The 23,985-nt window shown below is 39.7% G+C and overlaps 3 protein-coding genes across 6 annotated transcripts; 2 read left to right on the forward strand and 1 right to left on the reverse strand.

The window, feature by feature from the left end:
* Nucleotides 1-27: 27 nt before the first annotated feature.
* Nucleotides 28-7,499, forward strand: LOC132194774 (mitogen-activated protein kinase kinase kinase 7-like). Of its 3 annotated transcripts, none has more exons than XM_059616265.1 (8): nt 56-283; nt 356-581; nt 882-1,204; nt 1,258-1,582; nt 2,134-2,391; nt 3,369-3,434; nt 6,541-6,788; nt 7,116-7,499. In XM_059616265.1, exons 1-8 carry the CDS (start codon nt 215-217, stop codon nt 7,215-7,217), a joined length of 1,617 nt encoding a protein of 538 aa, XP_059472248.1. In that variant the 5' UTR covers nt 56-214; the 3' UTR covers nt 7,218-7,499. The 3 variants fall into 3 exon arrangements, with proteins under 3 accessions (XP_059472250.1, XP_059472248.1, XP_059472247.1); XM_059616264.1 differs by having other exon boundaries at nt 62-283; nt 3,366-3,434; XM_059616267.1 differs by lacking the exon at nt 7,116-7,499 and having other exon boundaries at nt 28-283; nt 3,366-3,562; nt 6,541-6,682.
* Nucleotides 7,500-7,517: 18 nt separating this feature from the next.
* LOC132194769 (cation-independent mannose-6-phosphate receptor) lies at nt 7,518-23,865 on the reverse strand. Of its 2 annotated transcripts, none has more exons than XM_059616258.1 (15): nt 23,595-23,865; nt 23,251-23,536; nt 21,689-22,216; nt 21,420-21,576; nt 21,249-21,368; nt 21,048-21,199; nt 20,611-20,983; nt 20,290-20,551; nt 19,631-20,231; nt 19,170-19,574; nt 18,778-19,117; nt 18,649-18,719; nt 9,067-9,205; nt 8,400-8,542; nt 7,518-7,840 (listed from the first exon to the last, which is right to left on the reverse strand). In XM_059616258.1, exons 1-15 carry the CDS (start codon nt 23,726-23,728, stop codon nt 7,754-7,756), a joined length of 3,798 nt encoding a protein of 1,265 aa, XP_059472241.1. In that variant the 5' UTR covers nt 23,729-23,865; the 3' UTR covers nt 7,518-7,753. The 2 variants fall into 2 exon arrangements, with proteins under 2 accessions (XP_059472241.1, XP_059472242.1); XM_059616259.1 differs by having other exon boundaries at nt 7,518-7,879.
* On the forward strand, nt 13,717-18,547 carry LOC132194771 (protein toll). Its single transcript, XM_059616261.1, has 4 exons — nt 13,717-13,741; nt 14,748-17,250; nt 17,735-18,043; nt 18,124-18,547. The coding sequence occupies exons 2-4, from the start codon at nt 14,920-14,922 to the stop codon at nt 18,382-18,384; spliced, it is 2,901 nt and encodes a 966-aa protein (XP_059472244.1). The 5' UTR covers nt 13,717-13,741; nt 14,748-14,919; the 3' UTR covers nt 18,385-18,547.
* Nucleotides 23,866-23,985: the final 120 nt, after the last annotated feature.

Consider the following 23,985-nt stretch of genomic DNA (forward strand, 5'->3'; position numbering starts at 1 on the left):
AATTGACTTGGTTTGACTGAACAAGCGAAATGCGAGAGAAACGAAGCAATCGGCTCTCCGCGAATGGCATTTCGCGGCGAGGAATTCAGAGGGGCGGCAACATTGTCAGCCGGACCGGAAGGAAAATGGCGGCGACCTAGAGCGAGGTGTTTTGGTGCGAGGGTGTCGTCTGCGTTGATTTTGCCCGTTTTCCTTGGTTTGCGGCGCCCCGCCGATGGCGCAGCTGAAAGAGGAGTCTTCCTTCGTCGAGGAGATCGACTTCGCCGAGGTGACCACGGTCGAGGTACGAGAATTATAAACACGAAAACGTCCACCCTCGCAATCTTCTCTTTCATTTCGCTGCTTATTCCCACAGGTCGTCGGCCGGGGCTCTTTCGGCGTTGTGTGGCGAGCCGAGTGGCGACAGCGACCCGTCGCAGTCAAGATCATCGAGTCCGACTCGGAAAAACGGGCGTTCGCCGTCGAGAAAAAGCAGCTGTCGCGCGTCCGGCACGACAACATCATTCGTCTGTACGGCGCCAGCACTGTCCGGCCCGTTTGTCTTGTGATGGAATTTGCAGAGGGTGGCTCTCTTTACAATTGTGAGCAAGTTTTAAATTTTATAATTATTAATTCTGAAATAATTAAAAGAATACCACAAGTGACAAATCCTATCAAAGAGCTTTTGGATTTGAAACTTAATTTTGAAAATGTTAAATACTGATTTCTTTTCATTTTAATTTTCCTGAATGGAAAGACTTATCAAATACTTTTATCTTTGGAAAAATTGGACTTACAAGACAAGACAATCAAATCCTCAAGCTATTTTTGTCTATTATTAAATCGATTTTTAATTCTTTACCTTTGAAATTTGAACTAATATTTATTTTACATGATTGCAGTATTACACAGTCGGCCTCATCGGCAATACTCGGCAGGGCACGCCATTAGCTGGGCTTTGCAGTGCGCCCGAGGAGTTGCCTATTTGCACAGCCTGCAGCCGAAAGTGATACACCGAGACCTTAAGCCGCCAAATTTGCTCCTTGTTGATCGAGGAGGCACCAGACTCAAAATATGCGACTTCGGAACCGCCAGGGATCTGACCACCTGCGGCCATCTCACAAACAACCAGGGCTCGGCCGCCTGGATGGCCCCGGAGGTCTTCGAAGGCTCAAGTTACACGGAGAAGTGCGATGTGTTCAGTTGGGGAATTATTCTTTGGGAGGTTCGTATTAGTTTCCAATTTTTGAAACTTCGCTAAAATTCTTAACCATTCAGGTATTGACTCGGAGACGGCCCTTTGACAACATCAAAGGCACAACCGTTGCCATTTTGTGGGCCGTCCACACGGGACAGCGGCCGCCGCTAATCTCAAATTGTCCGCCACCTTTGGAGGCTCTAATGACAGGGTGCTGGGAAAAAGAATCGTCAGAAAGACCTTCCATGCAGGATGTTGTTGACAAGATGGAAAAATTGGCCGTTCATTTTCCTGGGGGTGACGTGCCAATCACTGAGTACGAAGATCAAAGCAGTGAGGTCGAAGAGGAGGATGAAGAGGACGAAGAAGACGAGGGCACCATTGAGACCTTCGGACCTCAAACAAGTAAGGCCAAATTCCGTGCATGAATTTTGAAACATTTTGTAATTTTCAGAAATTCCTTCTTACGTAAAATTCTGGCCAGGTATAATTTAAATTTTCAAATCTATTTTAAAAACCGTTCCAGTAACATTTGTGTAACGAGGGCAGACAAACAGAAAATCATTATTTTTGCGTCTGCTCTTTCCTGCTGCCCAGTGGTGTCTATTTTTTGCTCAAAACGCTCGCCTTGTGGGCCATACATCACGTCCCGTGGGGAAAACCCACACTCAGCTCCTTGCCAACTATTCGGGGAAGCTTATTATAATAATTCTTCTATCCCCGCCATCCGATTTCAATGCGTGTTTTTTTTTTGTATTCCCATCTGTTAAACAAGACCAGGAAAAGTTAAGGAAATTGAGTTTGGCACTTTGCCAAGCGAACTTGTTTGCTTTTGTTTAAAACAAGCGGCCCGTTCTTTTACTAGGAAGTGTAACATTAGCCCAACATCAAGGCACAGATAATTAAGTTTTCGCCCGATAGCTGTATTTACAATGTTGCTATTTTTTAATCCGCAGCCACTTCTCTTAACGGAACAATTAGTTCGGTGCTTTCGACGCAAATGGCCGCCCTCTCAGTGGAGGTGACCGAGCCGGAGCCCACTCCAGAATCAAAGCCGCACCCCTTTGCCCGTCTCGAAGCTCTCACCGCCAGTCGGCCCACCACCCTCCTGACACCGCCCAAGAGGCCGCAGGTGCGCCAGTCCAACATCAACAACGACCAGTGGGAGGTGGGCGACGAGATCAGTCCTGTCGAGGAGGTCAAGAGTATTCCTGGTGAGGATTTCAAATCCTTTAATTATATTTACATATTTTAATTATCTCAAGAGATGTTTGTGCAAATATTTAGATCTAATCTCATTGTCAATCTGTGAAATTCAGTATTTTCGTTAAGGAAATTTTTGAATACTCATAATTAGCTCTGTTTAGTCAAGAAATATATTTTTTTTTTAATCATTGATGAAATTAATTAATTTTTTTTTTTTTTAAATTTTGATTTATTTTGCTTTCATATTTCTGCATTTCATCTCATTCATTTCCGGACTTATCTTGCCCTGTAATTGCTAAAACTAATGCCTGAGCCATCCCATTCAACTCAATATCAAAATATTACTAACAAAATTTGAATTTAAAGTTGGCTTTTCCTTGACGGGTTTTGTGAGTTGTTTATTAGAAAAAGTCCGATATCGTCATTTCTGGTCATTTCCATGATCATCTCCTCAAGTGTCATCTTCTTCAAACGAGTGTTTATTATTAAGAAAAACAAATCCTGTTCTCTCTGTTTCGGCTGACATAATTTATGAGCTTGAAATCATTTTGACAAGAATTAATGGAAAAATCAATATTTAAAAAAAAAAATCTTTTAAAGCAACAATTTTTTCAATTTTCCTTGAAAATTTATTTAAATTTAAAAATATTTCTCGAGGAAAAGCCGACTAAATTCAAATCACCATGAAGCAACCCTTGATCGTGAAATTCTACTAAAAGTAAATAATTGTTTGTTGGATTTTATTTTTTTATACAGTTTTTCACTCCTTTTTTTTTGTAAAAGCGATAAAAAATATTAACTTGAAATAAAAATAATACAATTTTTTCGCTCTGAATCTTAAGTGTTTTGAAGACCTTGATCCAAATGAGTCACACTAGTAAACGTTCAGTCACTCTTTGGCGCCGGCTCAATCAAAAGCGCTCTTTGCGCCAAATATGGCATTTTTCCAATCCTAAGAAGTTTGCGTCTCTCTGTTTTTCAGCAGCGGTGGCGAGTCTTCCGCCGGCGGCGCCGCGCGCCAAGGAGCAACAGCCCAGCGGCTCCGAGTCTGGTGAGTGGCACCCTCTCTTGTCCTGCGCGAAACCGCCCTCCTCCCTGTCCCACCGTGTCTCCCTCGAATCGCGTGAATCAGTCAGTCACCCGAATGCCGCGCAATTAGCACCATGACTGCCGCCTCCGGTGAGTGCCGCCCCCGAAACCAAAACAAATTTAGAAAAGCACATGGCTCTCGATGAAAAAGAAAAATATTTGTATAGAAATTTTTTGCCCTTGAACGATTTTTGTTTACTTAATTTTTTTCCTGGGGTTTCCCTTTTTTTTTGGAAAACAGCTAGAAAGGGATAGATTTTGTTTGTAAATTGAAGTGCAAATTAACTGGAACTGGTTGAAGTTGAAAAACTAATTAAAGATAATTTATATGATTGATTTTACTTAAAAATATCTTAATTTGCTAAACAAAATCATGATAGAACTATATGTTTATGGATATTTTCTTTTAATGTCCCGCGATTTAATTAAATAATAATTGAGGGGTTCCTTCCAAAATATATAAATTAGGCCAGCAAAGTCAAGATCTATCATTGAAATTGAATTCTAATATTCCTCCTTCTGGAGATTTAATTATCTGGAAGGAATTATCCAGTTGATTTTATAAATTATTTAATCAAATCTGTTAATATTATATAAAGATTTTGCTACCTAAATCTAGCTGTAAATGGAATCAAAATCTTAAAAATAATTATAATAATTAAATAAAAATTAAGAATGAGGCAAATAATATAAGTATCCATATAAAACTGTTGGATTTTTAATATGTAAATAAAATTAAAACCAAACAAGGCATCAATACTTCCAAAAAATGAACTAAAAATTAAATTTTTGAGTCTGTAAAGTCAGTTTTATTGCGTTTGAATGGTTAATCCAAAAGCCATTAAAGAAAAATTAAAAACAAATAATAGAGTATTGATCCTTTATCTATAATTTAATGTTTAGTTCAAAGTTCTAATATTTTTTCCGTTCTTGATTTTAGTGGCTGTATTTTGATATAATATGAAAATAAATTAAATTTTTAATTAAATGCTGCGATGATTAACAGCCTTTTAAATTTTGTTTTGCAATCACAAATTTGCAATTAAGATAATTTTATATAAAATTTTATCTTGATTTTATACATTTATAAAATTCAAGTCCACCACTTTTTTACTTGCTCTGCTTCTATAAAATGAGTTTTGACTAAATTATAAGATTGATGTTGTTTTTCGACGACAAATTAAATCATCCTTTTTAAATAAAACTAGCATAAAATCTCCAAGTCATCTCAATTTAGCAGCATCAAACGCATTAGATTTGGGATTGCGAAAGTGCATTTCGCATTTTGCAACTGGTGCTGCGAGTCGCGCGCGACCACGTGTGCGTGCCGATTCACGTTATTATTTTTATTCGCGGCCTCTCGGTACTTTGAAAATTCTCGCGATTAATCATCGGCCGCAATTAATCACGGGTCCCAAGTTAGTTCGGCCGGGTCGGAAGGGAGGGAGTGCAGCGGCGGTGGCGAACGGCAGTCTCGAAAGTGCATCTCGGTCAAATCGGGATCGCCTTGACCAGGTGACTCACCCGAAGAAAGAAGGACCGCCCTCGGACGACTCACTCGGGGGTCGGCGCGGCGGGCGAGGGGGCACTTTTGATTATCGGGCTGATTGGCAGGCCGGCCTGGCCTCTTTATTTACGACGCGCACTCGCCGCGCGCGCTCCGAGGAGAAAACTCAAACCCGCGGTCCTCGCTTGAATTAATTTTGTAATTAATTAAAAATTTGATTTTTTTTTTTACAGTTATTTAATAATTTTAATTTCTTTGGAAAGCTAAATTTCAATCATTAAAATGCAAATTACAGACAAAAGATTTTGACATTCAAATTTTATTATTAAGTGATTTAAGCTTAAAATTGTTCCTGTCAAGAGGATTAAAAATAAATTATTAGACTTAACTTTTGCATGAAGAACAGTGCAGGATTATTTTTATAGCAATTTTGTAGTATTAAAAATTAAATGGTTTTACCGGTTTCGGTCATGGTAGGCAACCATATTTTATGGAGTTTAAGGAAAATTGTAAAAAATTGACTCTGTATTTTATATTCCGTGCCCATAATTATGACCAAAATGGTTCAGCACTTTTTTTAATAGAACATAAAAGAGTCGTTTGTCCTAATTTCAGAGTTTTAAGTGGAATAATTAGTTTTTTGGAAACAGAAATCGGAACCTGTTTTGAAAAAAAGTTTAATTAAAAGTTGAAATTTTGACATTTTTATTCATTTTCCGAGCATTGGTTTTCTCGCTCAGTATCTGAATCCACGCTGAGATTTCTTTCGAAAATAAATTTTTTATTAACTTTTGTTTTTTTGAAAGGTTTGAAAGAACTGCCAAAAACGTTTAAAATTTCAATTTGTTGCTAGCTTTGTTTGTTTCAACGCAAGAAATTCTCAACTAGTGTGCTTTTTATATGCAAACACGTCAATCAGAATTTGCTTTTTTTTTCTGGCTGCAGAATCTCTAAATATCAGTAAATATCAGTTTCGGTTTCTCTAATAAACTGAGAAACGTTGCAAGCATTTTTTAACCCAGGCTCACTTAATTTTGAACCGATATTTATTAAAACTACATATTCCAACAGTAAAACCACGAATTTTTTCTTAGATATAAGATTGAATTAATTAAAAACGTGTAAATAAAATAGATCAACTTGTTGCCCAAATGATGAAAAGCTCGAATTAAAATATTTTCTGATTTTTTTTTATTTTCAACGTTTTTTCTAAAATTTAGTTTTTTTTTTTAAATATTGTTTATTTAATCTTTTTCTTGAAATTTCAAACGGAGTTTTTATAAATATGTTTTCATAAATATTTTCTAAAATTTAAATTTTTCAAACATGCAAAAGCGTTTGAATTGTTGAAAGCAAATTAATTTGATGGTTGCAAAAATAATCGCAAGTCGGGCATTGATTTTTGTCAACATGTGGTGTTGGGTCGAGCCCACGGAGTAGAGGGCCGCGTTGAGTGGCTGGCACGCGCGCTCCCCATTTAGCGCGGGTGAGTCAGCGCGCGCTGCTCCTCCGGATTTAGACGCTCGCTCACTCACTCGCCGCTCTTTTCATTCGGTTACAGAGGAGCTGGACAACGTGTACCAGATGCTGGACCCCAAGCTGCAGCCGCTGCCGCCCGACCCGGACAACCCGGACTCGCTGCGGGTGTTCAACGAGCACAAGCAGCTGGCGCAGGAGTACTTCAGGGTGCAGACCGAGATGGCGTACACGCGGCAGTACAGGGACCACCTCGCCGAGAAGTTGTCCGAGGAGCAGCTGCAGCAACCCTCGCAGCAACTCGAGGAACTCGCTAAGCTCGAGAGCGAAAAGGTTCCGGCTTTAATTTTTTAATATTAATTAATCAAAATTCTCCGATCGCCGGTCGTGTTTATTTTGGTTTCCGTGTTCTGTTGTCAAGTAAAGATTCTGTTGATTTTCGCCTCGGATGAGTCACGCAGCTTCTGGTGTTTTTATTAGAATCTGCTGCCGCATCTTGAGTCATGTTGCCTCAAATTTTTTTATTATAAAAAAAAAGTAAATTAGATTGGCTTTGAAACTCATTTGAATTTTAAATATATTTTTTGCTAGTCTTTTTAATTGTTTGCAATTTATTTATTTAAAAATTTCAAATTTTTTTACAATTTGATTTTTTTGCAGGAAAACTTGGAACAATTGCAGCGGAACCTACGACGGCAGCTTGAGCTGATCCGGAGGGCGCGGGGGGCGCCACCTGACTGGGTGGTGGTCCCGAGGACGTAGGTGGCCGGAGGAATTTCGGCTGCCCCCTGACTGTGATACTGCGACTAGTCCTCGGCCCCGTTAGTCATTCCCGGCCGGCGGCCTCCCAGCCGACTCTCGTATTTATTTTCTCAACCAAGCAAAACAATGTAACTGTTTAAGTAAAAAAGTGAGATGCTATGAAGAAATTTAATGCTACTAATGCTCGCCTCTGGTACTTCCCCCGGGGAAGCGAAATTTGTTAAATGACTGTCAGGTTTTATCCAGAGATTAATAAATTTTGATAAGTAAATTTACTTAAAATTTTGTGTGATTTTTCTGAAAGAAAAGACCAATTTTTACACATTTACGTCAATACATATGTCAGTTTATTTTAAAGCACAAATAAAAATCATTAAATATATATTATAGAAGGTGTCACAAATACATAAACGGGGACAGGAATGTTCAGTTTCAGTTATAAAATTAGCTCTGCCTATTCGAGTCAAATCACTTCCGTCAAATCAAGCAGCTGGAGGATGAGAAATATTATTGGTGGCGAATCAGTCAGTCTTGGTTCACAACTTGAGCAGCTCCTCGTCACTGTCCCACTCAAGTTCCTGGTGGTTTTGCAGGACGGCGTTGGCCTCGGCCACCGACAGCGCCTGCAAAGCTGCCTCGTCTCAATACGTACTCAGCGTCTCCTGAAGCAGCGACACGGAGACAAGACGCAAAACACAATAATTAGACAACTGACAATACAAAGCATGCGGTTCATTTTAAATTACTACAATTAATTGCAAACTCAATTTCCATTGACTTGAATTAAGGTAAATTTGAATGACATGATTTTCATTTAAAAAAAGGAAATGATGTATAATGTATTTAAAAAAAAAAAAAAATATTTGGTTTTTCTATTTAAAAGGATCCAAAGATATAAGAGAATTTAAATAATTAGCAAAAATCAGCCAAAAAAAATCACAAAACTTCATTGAAGTATGGCTGAAACGTTTATTAATTAATGCAACTTGATCTCATTTGATTTAATTTCATTTGACATTTAAAAAAAAAATGATTTTATGATTATTATTTTACAAATTTTAAGTCTAATACGTACTAAATTGAAAAAAATTTTGGTTGGAAAAAATAAACTTGAAAAAAGCACAAATCAGCAAAAAATTCACAAAACGTCATTGAGCGATGCCTGAACAAAAAGATACTCACCCTTGAATAGTGGACCTGCGTGTGCGAGGCCGAGGACGGCCACGGGAGCCGCCACGAGAGACACAGAAGGGGGTAGCGGCGCCGAACAACCACCACGGCGCCGACGCCCAAGCTCAGAAGACTTGCGGTCACCACCAGCGCGACTGAAATCATTTCGCGAATCGCTTTTTAATGCAACTGACTGGCAAAAATATGACGTCTATTTTTTTTTAGATAAGATTGCAGCAAATCGAGATGATAACAGAGTTAAATGACATAGATAAGCCCATTCAAGGAACACGCAGACAAGCCTAGGATCTTTCTTTTTCATTTCAATGAAAAATTGTAAAAAATTGAAAAAATTAATACATGATAAGAACTGTTTAAGTGAAATTCATGAAATTTGTTGTAATTTTTTTAAACCTGTTTTGTTTTTTATTGCATGATTAAATTTTAAATGCAATAAGTTAACATTTTGTAGGATTAATTCAACAATTTAAAAAAATATATATTTATAAATTTATAAAGCAAAGATGCCTTCAATTTACTTAGAAACTTTGAAAGTTATATACCGAATTTTTAAGTCCAATAATAATTTGCTCAAAAACGTTCAAATCGTGAATAAAAATACTTCATAAAATTTTGATTTTTTTCTTTAAATTCACAACTACTTTGACGTGAATCTCACCTATGGCGGTGGTGGCATGGCCGGTCTGCACTTCTTGGTTCTCCGAGTCGGCCGCTTCGGGCTGCAAAGTGGGCCCGACCGTCCGCTGAAGACACACAGCGTCCGTTCGCCACTCAAAGATGGCGTAGCACGAATGATCCTGCAAACAGACGTCGACGGGACCTTTAATGCTGCAGTTTTAATATGAAAAAATGAGAAAGCGAATCTTGCAAGAAATAGTCTATGGAATTCCCAGTAATGACATTGTTTGTTTCTATTATGTAATTGAGAAGTCTTTTTCTAGTGCAACCAACCGCTAATGCGCTTTGCTAAATTATAGATAAAGTTTGGTAAAATAAAATGACCTAAACCTTAAAAAAAAAATAATAATAATAGAAAAATGTTGTAGGAATAAATGGAATAATAAAGAAATTCATAAGAATCTGTCTTTGAGATCGGCGAATTTTATTCAGGGTATTCATTTAAATTAAATGTATTTATTAAAAAAAGAAATGCAGCAGATTCTCGATTTTGGAAAAGAAATTCATGGAGTATGGATTTTCTATAATTTTGATAGGAGACATGTACATATTGTAAAAGGAACAAAATATGCGACCCATTAATTTGGGAACACTCAATTTTTTCATTAAGAGTAAAATTAAAATAATAAAATTTTCTGTTACCGATGATTTGATATTTATATGTTTATTAGAATCAAATTATCATAAAAAAACACTTTAATTTAAGCTTATAAACGTCTGAAGTAAAATTTGCTTAAATTTGTATATTATGTCTAGTCAAGCTGTCAAGGTTAAAACTAATGGCAATTCCAGCAACTCTCGCTAATTTTGTGTGAATTTTTTAGACCTATAAAGAACAGCTGAGTGACTCATTTGCTTAATTAATATTTTAGGTTCCTAAATTTTAATACTCTAATGTTTTTTTTTCAGATTCCTAATCAAATTTTGCGTTTGCTACCAGTCTTTTTAAAAAATGTCAAAAAAAAAATGTTTTTCCAGGCTTCAAAGAGCACGGCGCAGAGGAAGTAAATAATTACAGCGTGCGTTAAGGTGCGTGAAAAAAATTAGGCACTCTTTTCTTGAACATTATTTTTCACATGCTAAATTTTCCCTCGACATGCGGAGAGGAATTCGCGTTCAGCTTCGCTCAAAACGCTCATTAATTCTCGTTTAAAGAGTCGCGCTTTTTATTTCATTTAAAATTTTTTGCTCATCCTAATGACGTCTCGAGAGAATCCTCCTCGGCGATTAAAATTTCATTTCGCTCGTAGGTGCGCACTCGAGCTATGGAATAATAATAAATATGTACATGAGAACGGGAGTGAACGACCGGGCTGTGGTCGGCGCGGCGCGGCGCAACCGAAAGGACCTCGCACTTTCACCAGGATCTGCCGCCGCCGCACGTTTATTATTACAGCGGGCCCTTTTTGAATATATCACTTTCTCCGCAGCCATCGCGCGACACTCATCGCCGCACGGTCAACGATATTACGCAAAACATTATTATTTGCTGTGCGATTAACGCAGAATTCATGCACGTTCGTCTCGTCAATTGCAAGAACCGGTCGCGCAGATCGCGATGATAAAAAAATTTACACGTAAATCCTCTTTACTCGACTTGGAGGATTTCGTAATTTTGCAGTCGAACATTAATTTTAATAATCTTTCAAGAACGATTTTTACTGAAAACAAACGGGAGAAGCAAATAAAGCTTTTTTTCCATCTGGAATTGCAATTAAAAATGAACTGCAAAAATGTTCAAACTATGAACATTTTACTAAAATTAAATCTAACAATTTAATTTGGATAATTACAAAATAGAATTTCAGAAAACGGAAGTTGGTTCAAGTTCAATGGTACAAAAAAATTACAAAAAATTCAGAGTGAAAATCAACCAAAAATTTAATTACTCCTCCCCAGATTTTTTAAATCTTTACTCTTACAATTAAAGCAAAATTGTTGTTATTGATTTAATAGGCCGTTTGATCCATCAATTAATAAAAAAAAACTAATATTGTGCACATTCGTCAACAAAAATTTGTGATTGTAAGAATAATTGGAAAGTTCATAGCAAAATTGGTAATAAAAAAAATTATTTTATAGTCAATAATAAATTTAAACCAATTTTTCTTTTAAAAAGTGGCATGAAGATTTGTTTTTTAATTCAGTTCATTGCAACAATGTTGCTCACAAGCTCATTGTTGTGATCTTTTGTAAAAAATGCTCCTTTACGAGGTTGCAAAGTTCCAATGGATTAATAAAAATAGAAAACGAACAAGAAATTTGTATTGTCTAACCCATAATTTTCTTAATTTTTTAATTGATCTTAATCGTCTTTTTTTAGGACTCTCCGTAATTTTGAGGTATACAAACTTTAAATTTTTATCTATGGACGTCAATTAATTTCCGTTGTAGCCCCTCCAGAAAAAAGAAACAAGTTTTTCAACTTTTGAGGCCTTGAAATTATTGTACGGCCCATTTTACTTCACTGATTCACGAGCGTCTCAAATTTGAATAAAAACATCCATTCCAATGTTTTCCCTCACTTATTTGCCAAGAAACATTGATTTATTATTGTTATTTTGTTTAAAAATAAGGAAAGGTTATTATTATTATTATTTTTTTAATAATTCTTCATGAAATCCAATTACAATTAAATATAAAGAAAACAGATTTGTAGTGCAAAAGCAATTAAAAAAAATTCCACACCTGCTTTGAAAGATTATAAATTTAATATCAGATTTTGTTCTGCATTTTCAATGAAATGAAAACATCATGAAACTTTTGTTTTTTCCTTTACTTTGGAAAGAAAAAAAGGAAATTGCTATATTTAAATAGAAGTATGACATTGGTTTTGTTTGTCACTCTGCGATGTTCATTTTTCACTGAACAATAATGATAATCATCGCATTTGGCGAGGAAAACCGCAAACATAAATAATAAAGCGCGCAGTAAAGTGACTTCTGTGGCTTTCGCGCCGGCGAAGAAGAGCGATTTGACGAGTGTCGCGCGTTTCTATAACTTTGTCCTCCACTATAACTAAATGTACAGTTACGAGACACGACCTGCACACCCATGAGTGAATTATTTTTAAATCCTGCACCCGTCGTTTGTCACAGCGAGCGATCCATTAGACTGCAATGTTCAAAAACGTTTAGAATTTTACAAAAACAAGAAAGTACTTTTCGAAACGCACTCTCAATGCCTTTTCAATTAGCTGCCCGTTTATTATCATAATTGGACTCCAAATGGACGAAGCAAACTCACTTTGCGTGTAACAAACGCCAGCGTGATTTGCAACATGATAAACCGGATTTTCGCTACGTTTGGGGTCAACGCAATATTCCTAATTTGTATTTCTTGCCAAGCGTGACTTTGAAAATAATGTAAAATTGACCAAACTTTCTATATTAATTTTCCTGGTTGGGTGATTTTGCAATTGACGTAAATTGTGTGATTTAATTTGTGTTGGAGAAAATCTGATCAAATATGGAAGTGCCATCAAAACAATGATTATTAGAATTTCTGCAACAACAAAAAATGCTGTTGGTCAGCAAATTAAAGATAATTAATATTTTTTAATAATCATGTTGAAAAATACTTATTCCTATCAACAATAGTTTGATTAGAAGGATTTAAAATGGTGTTTTTTTATGGTGTGTAAAATGAGTTAAAATTTTCTCATTTTTTAGAGCACAATTTAAATTGTTCTAATAATTGTAGAGTTTTTTAAGTAATGTATGACTTTAAAATTCACAGTTTTAACTTTGTGGTCATTTTAAATCTGAATTAAGCAATAAATTTGTGCTTCGATCACATTCCTAATATCATAAATTCTTTTAATTAATTAAATTTCAAATTGTTAAAATAAAATATTTAAAAATAAATATATTTTGCACTTTTAATCATAGAAATGTCTGTTTATGAAAAACATTATTATATTTTTCAAGTTACTAAAAACTGAAAAATGTTAAATTATTCTTCCTTGCGGCAAGTTGCCAATTAATTTTATGAATCAGATCTTTTATTACGCTGCTCACATTGTCTGGACGATCCGAAACAATTTCCTCAAATATTCGCCTTGAAGCGTTTCGCCCGCCGTCACTTTTCACTACTCGTGTTGAATATTAAATAAATAGTTTGCGTTTGTGTGCGTGCAAACTATAAAAAAACTGGTGACTCTTTGGAAATCCCCCCGGTCCAAGTCCATCATCCATCCTGCGGCAATTGGGATTAAAATGTGTTTGCGGCCGCAAAACGAGTGCTCTCGACTAAATTTATAAGTGTTTATATATATATTTTTGTTGAAAAATTGTGGCGCGCGAGAGAAGTGACAAGACGAGCTTTTTCAAGGGCACATTATGCCCCGAGTTAAGTGACCCGCCTGGCAACAACACACACACGTAGTCAGGTGCGGCGCCCAAATCGTGCTGTTGATTTTGCTGATCATCCCGGCACAAAGAGCGCGCTTTCTGCCGCTAAATCCAAATGAGAATAAAAGAGATATATGGAAATCCCGTGCAAATTGATTTCGCACCCCATCCGAGTCGCGGAAATTTCCGTAAAAAAGCGGAATTTTTGTTATTCTAGTTTTGTTTATGGAAGATTGGAGCGTGATCGGCAGCGGTTTAATGGAAGAAAGGTTGGATTTTCCTTCACGCACACTCCGTCAGCGAGTGAGTGAGTCTTCCACTTCTTATTAGTTCGATAGAGGACTGCAGAGTCGCTGGAGAAATCGAACTTGTTTTTAATGCGTAATAAAATCAACGTTGTCTGGTGTGATTTTTTAAATGTAAAAATGAAGTCAATTGTGGGGTGATTTAATATTTTTTTTTCTACAAGAATAAATTTGTTGATTTAAGGCCTTGTCAAATTTGAATTTATAAAAAATTGGAGTGAAAATTTTGATACATTATTCTTTGCTATTTTATTTATTAATACTCAATTTATTTACGGTTTTGATGGGAAACCCTCGATTCTACCTAAGAAATATGTAAGAGTTAGTAATTAAACGCCTTGGGAAATTATTATTAATAGTTATTACTATTAATGTGTGTCAAAATTTATGTAATTTCCAGCTGGGATTCATTTTTTCTGTAAATCTATTGAATTTTGAGACGCTTTTAAATAAAAATAGATTTATGAATATATAAAAAAATAATCATAATTTAAAAAAAAGTGATATGGATTTCGTGAACAAAAAAACAGGGTTTATTCGCTCTCCAGCTTATAAATATTCAAATTTAACTCCTGCAGGAAGCTGATCACCACAGATAGAATAAACCTCAAACCCGGCCATTATTTCCTGTTATCAAAATTTTGGATGGCTGGAGAAGAAATCACACTTATATGCATGTGTTAAAAAAATGAAATAAAAACTTAAAAATCGTACCAAACTAAAGCATTTAAATAACTCTAGCTGGAAATTACATACATTTTGACACACAGAGACAATAGTGACTATCAATTTGTTAATAATAATTGACAAGAATAAATAAAAATAATAACTTAAATAAATCCCAATCCTCACAATTTCTTTAACCATTCAACAAAAGCGAAAGTGCGATGGAGGTCAAGAGAAACAAGTGCGGCTATTTACTTTAACTAGATAAAATCGATCGGATTCTCTCTCGGGATCTGCAATTTGTTCTTTTCTTTGAAGGTGAATTGTTTCCACTGCAGGTCTCTCGCTCACCACCTCCTTCCTTCTGCAGTGACGTCACTGCGGTGCCTGCGTCACTCGGTCGCAAGGTACTGCCGGAGAGCTCGGCTTAGTCGGCCGCAAGCACTGCGCCATTTCACACTCGTCCTTTTCCTGGTGCGCCCGTCCGAACTTTCGCGTCGCCATGCCGTGATGTTTGGCCCTTCGTGGGTGCTGTTGGTGCCCGTGGTGGTCGCGGCGGCCGTCGCCGCCGCCACCACTCAGTGTCCCTCCAAGTGCAAGTGTTTGCAGTTGTCCAGCGGCGGCCGAGAGATATATTGCGGTGACCTTCTCAAGGCCACCGAGCAACCACCTGAGCTCAGGGTGCAGTGCGAGTCCGACGATGTTAGTGCTGAAGACTTGGCGCCGCTCAGGTCGATGGGCGCCGCACGCAAGATGTCGTTTTCCTACTGCTTGTTGCCAAAACTTTCTACCCTGGTGAACACGTCGGCCGTCGAGACCCTGGTGGTGGAGAACGCCAAGGGCACGCAACCGTTATCGCTCGGACACCTGGACGGTTTTGACCACCTGCAGAGGCTGCAATTATCTTCTGATAACATTCGCGAGCTCCCTGAAGGTATTTTCAGACCTTTGATAGCCCTGAAAAAACTAGACCTTCGAGATAATTTGCTCAAGACGCTGCCTACCCTGCCGAGTACCCTGATTGAGCTTGAGCTGGGACAAAATTCTCTGACGCAACCACCCAGTAATTTGAGTAATTTGAGGTTATTGAACCTATGGAGGAACAAAGTCGACGTTCTGGCACCTTTGGAAGGCTTGCAGAAATTGACCTCGCTCGACCTGAGTGTTAATAAAATGACTGGAATCGCTCAAGACGCGTTTGCGGAACTGCCAGAGCTCCAGGAGCTGAACCTGAGTAAGAATAATTTCAAGGCGCTGCCTCCTGGTGTTCTGGCGTCTGTTGTAACGTTGAAGAAGTTGCGGCTGAACGACAACAACGCCACCAGGCTGAGTTTGCCACGAGGCTTCCTGGCCGATTTGCAGCAATTAGAGGAGGTCTCGATTGAACGTTCAAGACTCGCTGCAATTCCAGAGGCCTTCCTCAGTGGCACGAGTAAATTAAAAACCTTAAGTTTGGCAATCAACAGACTCGAATCTTTGCCGGAAGGAATGTTCACTGACTGCTCCTCGTTGGAGAAACTGGATCTCAGCGGCAACAAACTGGCCGTCTCGCCAGACTTTACTGGACTGGTGGCGTTGAAGACGCTTCTGATTAGCAAAAACCAACTGACTTCCATAAGTTCCAACATTATGCAGCCCTTGAAAGCACTTCAAAAGTTGGATATGAGCTCTAACTTGCTCGACGACATCCACACGTTGGCATTCGCGGCTAACAGAGAATTGCAAGACGTCAACATGGATAACAACAACCTCAGCCTTGAAAATGTATTGCGCGATGACTTCTTGGGTGCCTATTCGCCCTTACAGTATTGCACAAAATTGGAAACTCTATCTCTGCGCAACAATTCTATCACAGAGATCTTCGCTGATTGGCGCATTACTCTCCTCTTTCTTCACAAGTTAGACCTGCGAGAAAATGAAATAACATTCGTCTCCGCCGAAGAATTGAACTTCCTGTCTGACAACGTGGTCGTTGACCTTCGCAAGAACAATTTGACATGTGTCAACCTGATGAACGTGGAGAACCATTTCAGCGATGATGACAAACATAATCATCCTGCAAAAGGCAGGAACGTATTGATAAAAATGGACGGTGCCGCGATTGCCTGCGACCAATGCGAGACCTACGGTCTCTTGACCTACCTCGAGAAAAAGTACTCTGAGAAAGTGTACAATTTGTTTAAAATTGAAATGAACACTGAAAACTCGTGCGTCGTTGGTCTAACGTCCGAGGACTTCTTATGTCCCATTTCAGCCATACCAAATGTCAAGAGCCTTGAAAACTGCACCGTCGCCTATCGCCGAGCTTACAAAGGTGTACAACTGACCTGCAATCAGCATGTGTATCCTCAACCAAGTGAACTAAAAAACCTCCAAAAGATACCAATTCTTCAAATCGCCTTCCAAAACCTATCAGGAAACTTCTCACTGCACGAAGTGAACCCCTCTTGGCTACATTTGGGCAACAACAACCTGACTGCCGTTGAAGCACTTCCACCTAACCTGACTGAATTGGAGCTGCACGGCAACTCTTTGCGCCGCTTGTCGCAAGAAATTCTTGAAAAAATCAACAAAACACAGCGGCTGACGCTGGGCAACAACCCTTGGAAGTGCGACTGCGAGGCCGTTGAATTCATGACCTTTGTGCAGCGCCGCTTCGCCGCGGTCTCCGACCTGGCCAACGTCACGTGTGATGACGGACGCTCAATCACCAAAATCAGCTCTGACGATTTATGCAACACTTCGCAGATTGCAGTGGCCGCAAGTGCAGTCATTGCGACGACAGCCATCATTTTAGGCATTTTTGCCGCTCTCTACTACAAATTCCAACATCAAATCAAGGTGTGTAGGATTAAGAATTGTAATTTTTGTGCACGTCACAGAGATGGCTCAGAGTTGATTTGCAAACCAAATCAAATTTACATCAACACGAAAACTTTCTTTTAATGATACTTGCAATAGTAAATTTTACTTTTTTACTTTTAAAAGTTACTTACTATGGAAAAAATTAAAATTTTTGAGCCAAAAAGCAAAAATTATTTAAATATTTACTCACTGATTCTTTGCTTTCATTGTTAAAATTCCAGTGAAATTTTTTAATAAAAATTTACTTATCAAAAAAGCCCACGAAAAAACACAGCGCCACTTCCTGCCATGTCGTGCTCAAGGCAAAGGTTAAAAGCGAGTGTCTATCTCTTCCGTTTCCATCAGTTTCTATCTCTCTGCACCGCAAAACTCCCCACGCGAATGTTGTAAAAACAATTCCCCATTAGCTTTACAAATTTCCCTGCAAAACCACCCTGATTTTAATACCATTTGGTTCCAGGTGTGGCTCTACGCGCACAACCTTTTGATGTGGTTTGTCACCGAGGAGGAGGTGGATAAGGACAAAAAGTACGACGGATTTATCTCGTACTCCCACAAAGATGAGAACTTCGTAGCGCACACGCTGGTACCTGGACTAGAGCCGCCCTTCAAATTGTGCATCCACGCCAGAGACTGGAACGCAGGGGATTGGATTCCCGAGCAAATCGCCCGCTCGGTCGAAGAGTCGCGACGCACGCTTATAATTCTCTCTCCGAATTATCTGGAGAGCGTTTGGGGCCGAATGGAATTCAGAGCGGCTCACCAGCAGGTCAGTTTGTTGTTAATAAATATATCTGCAGAAATATATAATTAACTAATTATTAAAAATTGATCGATCGTTTTTTTCAGGCGATGAGTGAAGGTCGGGCTCGCGTTTTGCTGGTTTTGCTGCAGGACGTGGGTCCTCTGGACAAGCTGGACCCCGAGTTGCGCGCCTACCTCTCTATGAACACTTACGTGAAGTGGGGAGACCCGTGGTTCTGGGACAAATTGAAATACGCGATGCCCCATCGAAAACTGAAGGGCGAAGGACGCAAGGGTCCTCGACCGCTCGCCATAAAGATCAACGATAAACTGGAGCAGTTGCAGAATGGCGTTTCAAGCGTTTAATCAACTTTTCCAAGTTTTGGTTTGCTCAAATTTAGTATTAGGGAGGAATGAAAGAGAATTAGCCTCTAGGATGAATAATTGCGGTGATTGTTACACGTGCTACACAAACGAATCAAAAGTTTTCAATAAACAAGTTGTATAAACTATAAAAAAAAATACCTTTATCAATGATTTCCCCTAGATTCTATATCAAATAAAGTGTCAAGTTTATAGACTAATAAGTCAATTTTGTAAAGAGATAAAACAAATTAAAAGAGTACTCACCAGAACCACTCTAGGTGTTCCAGTTCCGTTATTCAAGTCGCATTTGAGCCAAACTTCAGCGCCGTAGGTGTCTGTTGTAGAGTAAAAAAGTTATAAAAACTCAACAAGCAATACAAAAAAAGCTCATACCATTTCGCAGACAAGAAGCTCCGCCTCCAAAGTGCAGCTTGAGATAATCTGCATGTAGCACTGCTTTCTGCAGCACTCCGTAGGATGACCAGTTGCCGTCCTCTGAGCGTTGGCAAACAGCGTTGCCACTGCAGTCGGTGCCACGGCCACAGAGGTCGACTGTGAATTTGCCGATCCTCACCTGCTGGCCTAGGTTGTCAAGACTTATGAAACGCTTCAGCTGGCTGCTGTAGACTTTGCAGTCGCCCACTTTTTCCTCCACAGGACCGCAGACAAGACTCGTTGGCCAGGAGAAATAAAATTGGCAATCAGGGGTCTCCTTTTCGAATTTTGGGGCGCCCTAAAAACAATAAATAGAATGATATTGAGTTAAAACATTATATTTAACTTACATTTCCAGCCAGAGGATCACATTTAAATGAAATCCTTGTTGTCGCATTGACCGACGGTCTTCTCGGGCAGGAACCTCCTCCCGAATAGATGAGAAGGGCACCGTCTGCTGTCAAAGTGGGCCCTGTCGTCGCGTGTCCGATGTTCAACTCCTCAACCAAGGTGCCTCCCGATCTTCGAGCCACACACGCTGCAGCGCCAGCGCCACAGTTAAGGCCCAATTTTGGAAGAAGCGGTCGGCATATGTTGAGGAAGAAGATTCTTCCATCTTGCAGTTCGGCTCGGTAATTTTGAGTAACTCGCACCAGTGAGGAGAGGTCCGTTGAGTGTCCTAAGAGAGACGTCGCGCAGGGAATTGGATTTTCACAGGCAAACCTGGTGTGCCAGTGCACAATAGTGATGCAGCCCTAATATTTAAAAAATTAATAAAACTTGCAGGGAAAAAATTAATTTTGACGCATACCTGCAGCGTTTCAACAACTCGAGGGCCTTCGGGACTTCCTTCGGCTCCACAAAAGAACTCAATAATAGTTTCTCTTCTTCGTCCAACTCCACAAGCATCGCCGCCCTGGTATCTCAGCTCCAAAGTTCCACCAGGCAAGTATTTGAGGTCTGAAGAATTGGCGCCAGTTGAGAGTCCACCTGATGCAGTCAATTGACAGGCGCCAATTCCCTTAGGGCAAGATGGGTCGGACACGGATGAGCAGACAGACAGTACCATGTGCTGGCCAAACTCATCAGTGGCCGGATGATCCTGTCCGGCGAGTGGACTCAGGTCGAACCTGAACTTTGAATAAGGGCTCAGCACAGAGCAGTTGTAGCCCGAGGGTGGTCTTTGAGGACAGGCAGCAGCCGTCCGCCAAAACAGGGCATGGTCGCATTGAAACTCTCCAAGGTATTCAGGTTGTGACTCCAGGGCGTCAGGGTCACACATGAAGGTGACCGTGGCGGACACGTGGACAGGCCCTCGAGGAGCGTGGCAAAGGGCGCCTTCTTCGTAACGCAGCTTCAGCACCTTCGAGTCAAGGAAAGGCCCAGATTGCACGTTGCCCAGGTTTATGAATCTAAAAAAAGAATTAAATTTAGTAAAAAACGGAAATTTAAGGGTAAAAATTTTCCTACTTGTCTCCCTGACGCAGACAAGCCCCCGAAGTGGCTTCACAGGCTGCGTCTCTGTTGAAAACGACAGATCTGCAGACGTTTATAAGAACACCTGAGGACTGTCCCGATCGACTGCGGGCAATGTGATTGGCTGAACGTCTCGAGAGGGGACTCAAGTCATACAGGGTGCCATCTTCCATGCGAACAGTGCAGGGGACTTCAGTATAGGGTGGACATGCCTTGGGGTGGTTCCATACCAAAAAGTAACGACAGTCATTCACCCCTGGATAGAAAAATTTTCAAATAATACATCAGGCCAGGTTGCAAATTTTAAATTTTTACCTGAGGGGAATATCTGTGGTTGAGTGGCAGGTCCATCAGGATCGAGGTGCTCGCAGGCCAGAATCACGGTCACACTGCTGGTGACGCCGGGCAGACACTCCTCGCCAGTGAGGTGGAGACTGAGGCGACCATCCATGTACTCGAGTTTGTCGTTTCGAAGACCAATCGCCGTTTCACTTCCATTTCGTGCGAGACACACATTCACATTCTTGGTGCCGTTGCATGGGGTATGCAGAGGTCCGCACAAGTTGACTCTGAACAAGCTGCCGTCAACACGCACCTCGTAGTCCTCCATGTCGTTGTACAAGGAGCGCAGGTCGAATGAGTAGAACATACGAGAGTCCAGAACTTGGCAGTTATCGCCTCGATTTGGCTAAAAATTAATAGTAAAATTTATAAAATAAAAAAATGAAAAATTAATAAAATATTATGCATACCTTGGCTTCACATGCTGTTGGAGTTTTCCATAAAAATGTGTAAACACAATCGCCACTGACGACTACAAATTCTGGTCCGCGCTCCTGCTCACTGCATTCAAAAGATATGTGAACTTTGCGTTTATTCCTGCCATCAGGACAATCCGCTCCATCTGTTAAAGTGGTTTAAAAATTTATTCAACTAGCTTCAAATCAAATTACCTCGATATGTTAAAAGCAAGTCTCCGTCTTTGGTGAATCGAGGCGGATGTTCGACGACCCCCAAGGGAATGGATGGCACATTTGGTTTGGAGCTTGAAATGCACGCACCAATGTTACCAGCTGAAAATTTTAACTATAAATCACTGTTGATTTGAACAAAAAACTAATTACCATGACATGGAGACGGAAGGTTTCTGGCCAGAGGACCACAGACGTTGATGTAGTACAAAAGGTGAGTGTAATTCACCCGTGGATCTCGAACAATCCAGTAGCTATTCGCCTTTCTCAGTGGGCTGATGTCAACCTTCACACCTTGTCTAGTATAAGCCTAAGAACAAAATAAGACAAAGTTATTATATCTAATAATATAAAAATAGAAAATATAATTTTTTTTTTAAATTCCATGGATTTTTAATATATTTTTGTTTAAAAAAACTAACCACGCAGTCAACTGGTATCGCTGGGCAGGCGTAGGGAGTCTCGACCCTGAACACAGCGTGGCCATTGCTGGCGCTCAAAAACTCAGGCTTCGGCACCAACGGCGCTCTCTGGTTGCACAAAAAGTGCACCTCAACCATGGTGTCATTTTCACCGCGTTGTCTCGAGACGAGGCCGTCGGCCGCCAGTTGCAGGCCGCTGTTCTCAGCAAACCTGCCTAAGGACACAGTTTTGTTGGCCTCGCAGGCGACGGCCTTTTCCCCCGGACACAAACCTCCAGCGACCGGAGCGCACAGGTTGAGGTAAAAGACGCGTCCGTCAGGTGCGGAAACCTGGTAGGCCTTTTCGGCCACCAGCGGGTAGAGATCGAACCAGTGGCCTCCGGAAGAGGGCAGCGAACAGGCGCGTGTTGCTTCGGCCGAGGGACAGGCGGCCGCGGTGAACCAGGCCAGCTGGATCTCGCAACCGGTGAGGCCGACAAAGAACGGAGCCGCCACGCTGTCCTTATTGCACACCAAATGTACATGTACCTGAAAAAATAGAGAAAAATTAATTATGTTAATTGACTTTTGAAAAAAAAAATCCAATTTATTTGGGAAAATATACAATTTTTAATCAATAAAAAAAAAACAATTAAAAAAAATTTTGATTTCATTCACTATATTTTTAAATAATCAATAAACATTTTTCATCTTACTAGCTCAACAGTAAGCCACATTGATATTAAATTTAGCAATAAAATTTACAATGATTTTGACAGAGATAAAGCAAAAAAAAATAATTCATTTAAAAGATAATTAATATAATTCTTTACAGATTATTTGTAAAGAATATTTATTGGATTTAAAATATAAATTTACAATAATTATTATAAAAATAGAAAGTCTCAGGCAGGGTTAGGAATTTTTTTTATTTCAATGTGCCAGGAAGTTCATTGAACTAGATTGTGACTTATTGTCGGTTTGAAATTGCTTTCATGTGATACTGCGCTGGGGACAGAGGGAAATGAGAAATGAGCTGTGCTACATTATCAACCATCCAGTTGATTCTGCCTTTGGAATGCACAAAGTTTCAGAGAAATTTGATAACTTCCGAAAACAAATTGGACTGAGCCAGTTATAGATAAGAATCGATTAAGAACAAAAACAAAGAGCTCTGGCGAAACTGATTCTATTATCGTATTTTCCTAAATCCAACTTATTTAAGAATTAAACAAAGGCCCTGATTAGAAAGTCCTCACAAATGATAAATATTGAAAGTTGAAACAAGACAAATTTCAAGAAATAAATCATGACAGTGAAAATACTGAAAAATTGTTCCTAAATGTAAAAACTAAGATTTAAAGTATTTAATCTTTAGAGCAGCCAAAAGAAAAAAAGCATTAGAATTAACAAAATTATCAAAACTAATAGTTATTTTTGAAATATTTTTATACATTTGAATCTTTTAATTACATAATTTATTGCATGGATTAGAAGAAAATAATTATATTTATAATATTCTATAATTATTCTTTCCTAGTATATCATTTAATCGTTTGGTTTAATTAAAGAGACAAACCAACCGAGTAATTCTGTCCTGCACCACAAGGAGTGTGTCCAGGCAGGATGAGCGTCAGACGAGTGCCTGTGTAGACAAGACTGGCGTTCGCAGTGGCCGCCGCTGCGGAGGCCACAATCGTCCGCCACTGGCCACCCTCCTGACGGGCGAGACAGGCGGACGCGTCCACGTCGGGACACTGGGCTTTGGTGAGGCCCTTGAGGGGTCCGCACACCGACAGGAACAAAACGCCGGGTTTGCTCTTCGAGTCGGACACATCGGGCACCTGCCAGGGATCGCTCGTGGCCAGACTGAAAACCAGTTAATCGATTAATGGGGGTTGGAATCACCACGAGAGGGTTCAATCACCTCGAAAAGTCGTAGAGCTCCGGGTCGCCGTGGGGGTTGATCACCGAAAACAAACAGTGCGAGGTCGAGTCGGCCTCGGCGAAGGCGGCCAGTACCGTGGCCAAGGCGGCCAACAGCAATGTTCGAGGACACATTTGATCACCGGCCGGCCATGTACGTGCAACCCTTTTAATTAAATTAAGGACTTGGCGAAAATCGAAGTTTCGCCTGTCCGAAGATGAGGTGAGGCAAGGGTTGCCGAGGAGGCCAAGAGCAGCGGCGGTTATTGAAGAATCATTTCGGTAAAATTTTTATCAAGTACCGGTTAATTGGAAAACTAATTTTCTTATTGTCTTGATTTAATCACATAAATTCAACTTTAACTGTGTTACTGGTGTAAATTCTAATTAAT

The sequence above is a fragment of the Neocloeon triangulifer genome, unplaced genomic scaffold (genome assembly GCF_031216515.1).
Source record: "Neocloeon triangulifer isolate White Clay Creek 2 clone unplaced genomic scaffold, ASM3121651v1 ptg000008l, whole genome shotgun sequence".
NCBI classification, from domain to species: Eukaryota; Metazoa; Arthropoda; class Insecta; order Ephemeroptera; family Baetidae; genus Neocloeon; species Neocloeon triangulifer.

Coding starts and splice junctions, on each gene's coding strand:
- LOC132194774 (XM_059616264.1), top strand. CDS start 215: ATGGCGCAGCTGAAAGAGGAGTCTTCCTTCGTCGAGGAGATCGACTTC. Junction 2,392..3,365: donor GGAGGTCAAGAGTATTCCTG/GTGAGGATTTCA, acceptor TCTGTTTTTCAG/CAGCGGTGGCGAGTCTTCCG. Junction 3,435..6,540: donor GCCCAGCGGCTCCGAGTCTG/GTGAGTGGCACC, acceptor ATTCGGTTACAG/AGGAGCTGGACAACGTGTAC.
- LOC132194771 (XM_059616261.1), top strand. CDS start 14,920: ATGTTTGGCCCTTCGTGGGTGCTGTTGGTGCCCGTGGTGGTCGCGGCG. Junction 17,251..17,734: donor AATTCCAACATCAAATCAAG/GTGTGTAGGATT, acceptor ATTTGGTTCCAG/GTGTGGCTCTACGCGCACAA. Junction 18,044..18,123: donor TCAGAGCGGCTCACCAGCAG/GTCAGTTTGTTG, acceptor CGTTTTTTTCAG/GCGATGAGTGAAGGTCGGGC.
- LOC132194769 (XM_059616258.1), bottom strand. CDS start 23,728: ATGTGTCCTCGAACATTGCTGTTGGCCGCCTTGGCCACGGTACTGGCC. Junction 21,577..21,688: donor CGATACCAGTTGACTGCGTG/GTTAGTTTTTTT, acceptor TTTTGTTCTTAG/GCTTATACTAGACAAGGTGT. Junction 20,232..20,289: donor TGTCTGCGTCAGGGAGACAA/GTAGGAAAATTT, acceptor TTCTTTTTTTAG/ATTCATAAACCTGGGCAACG.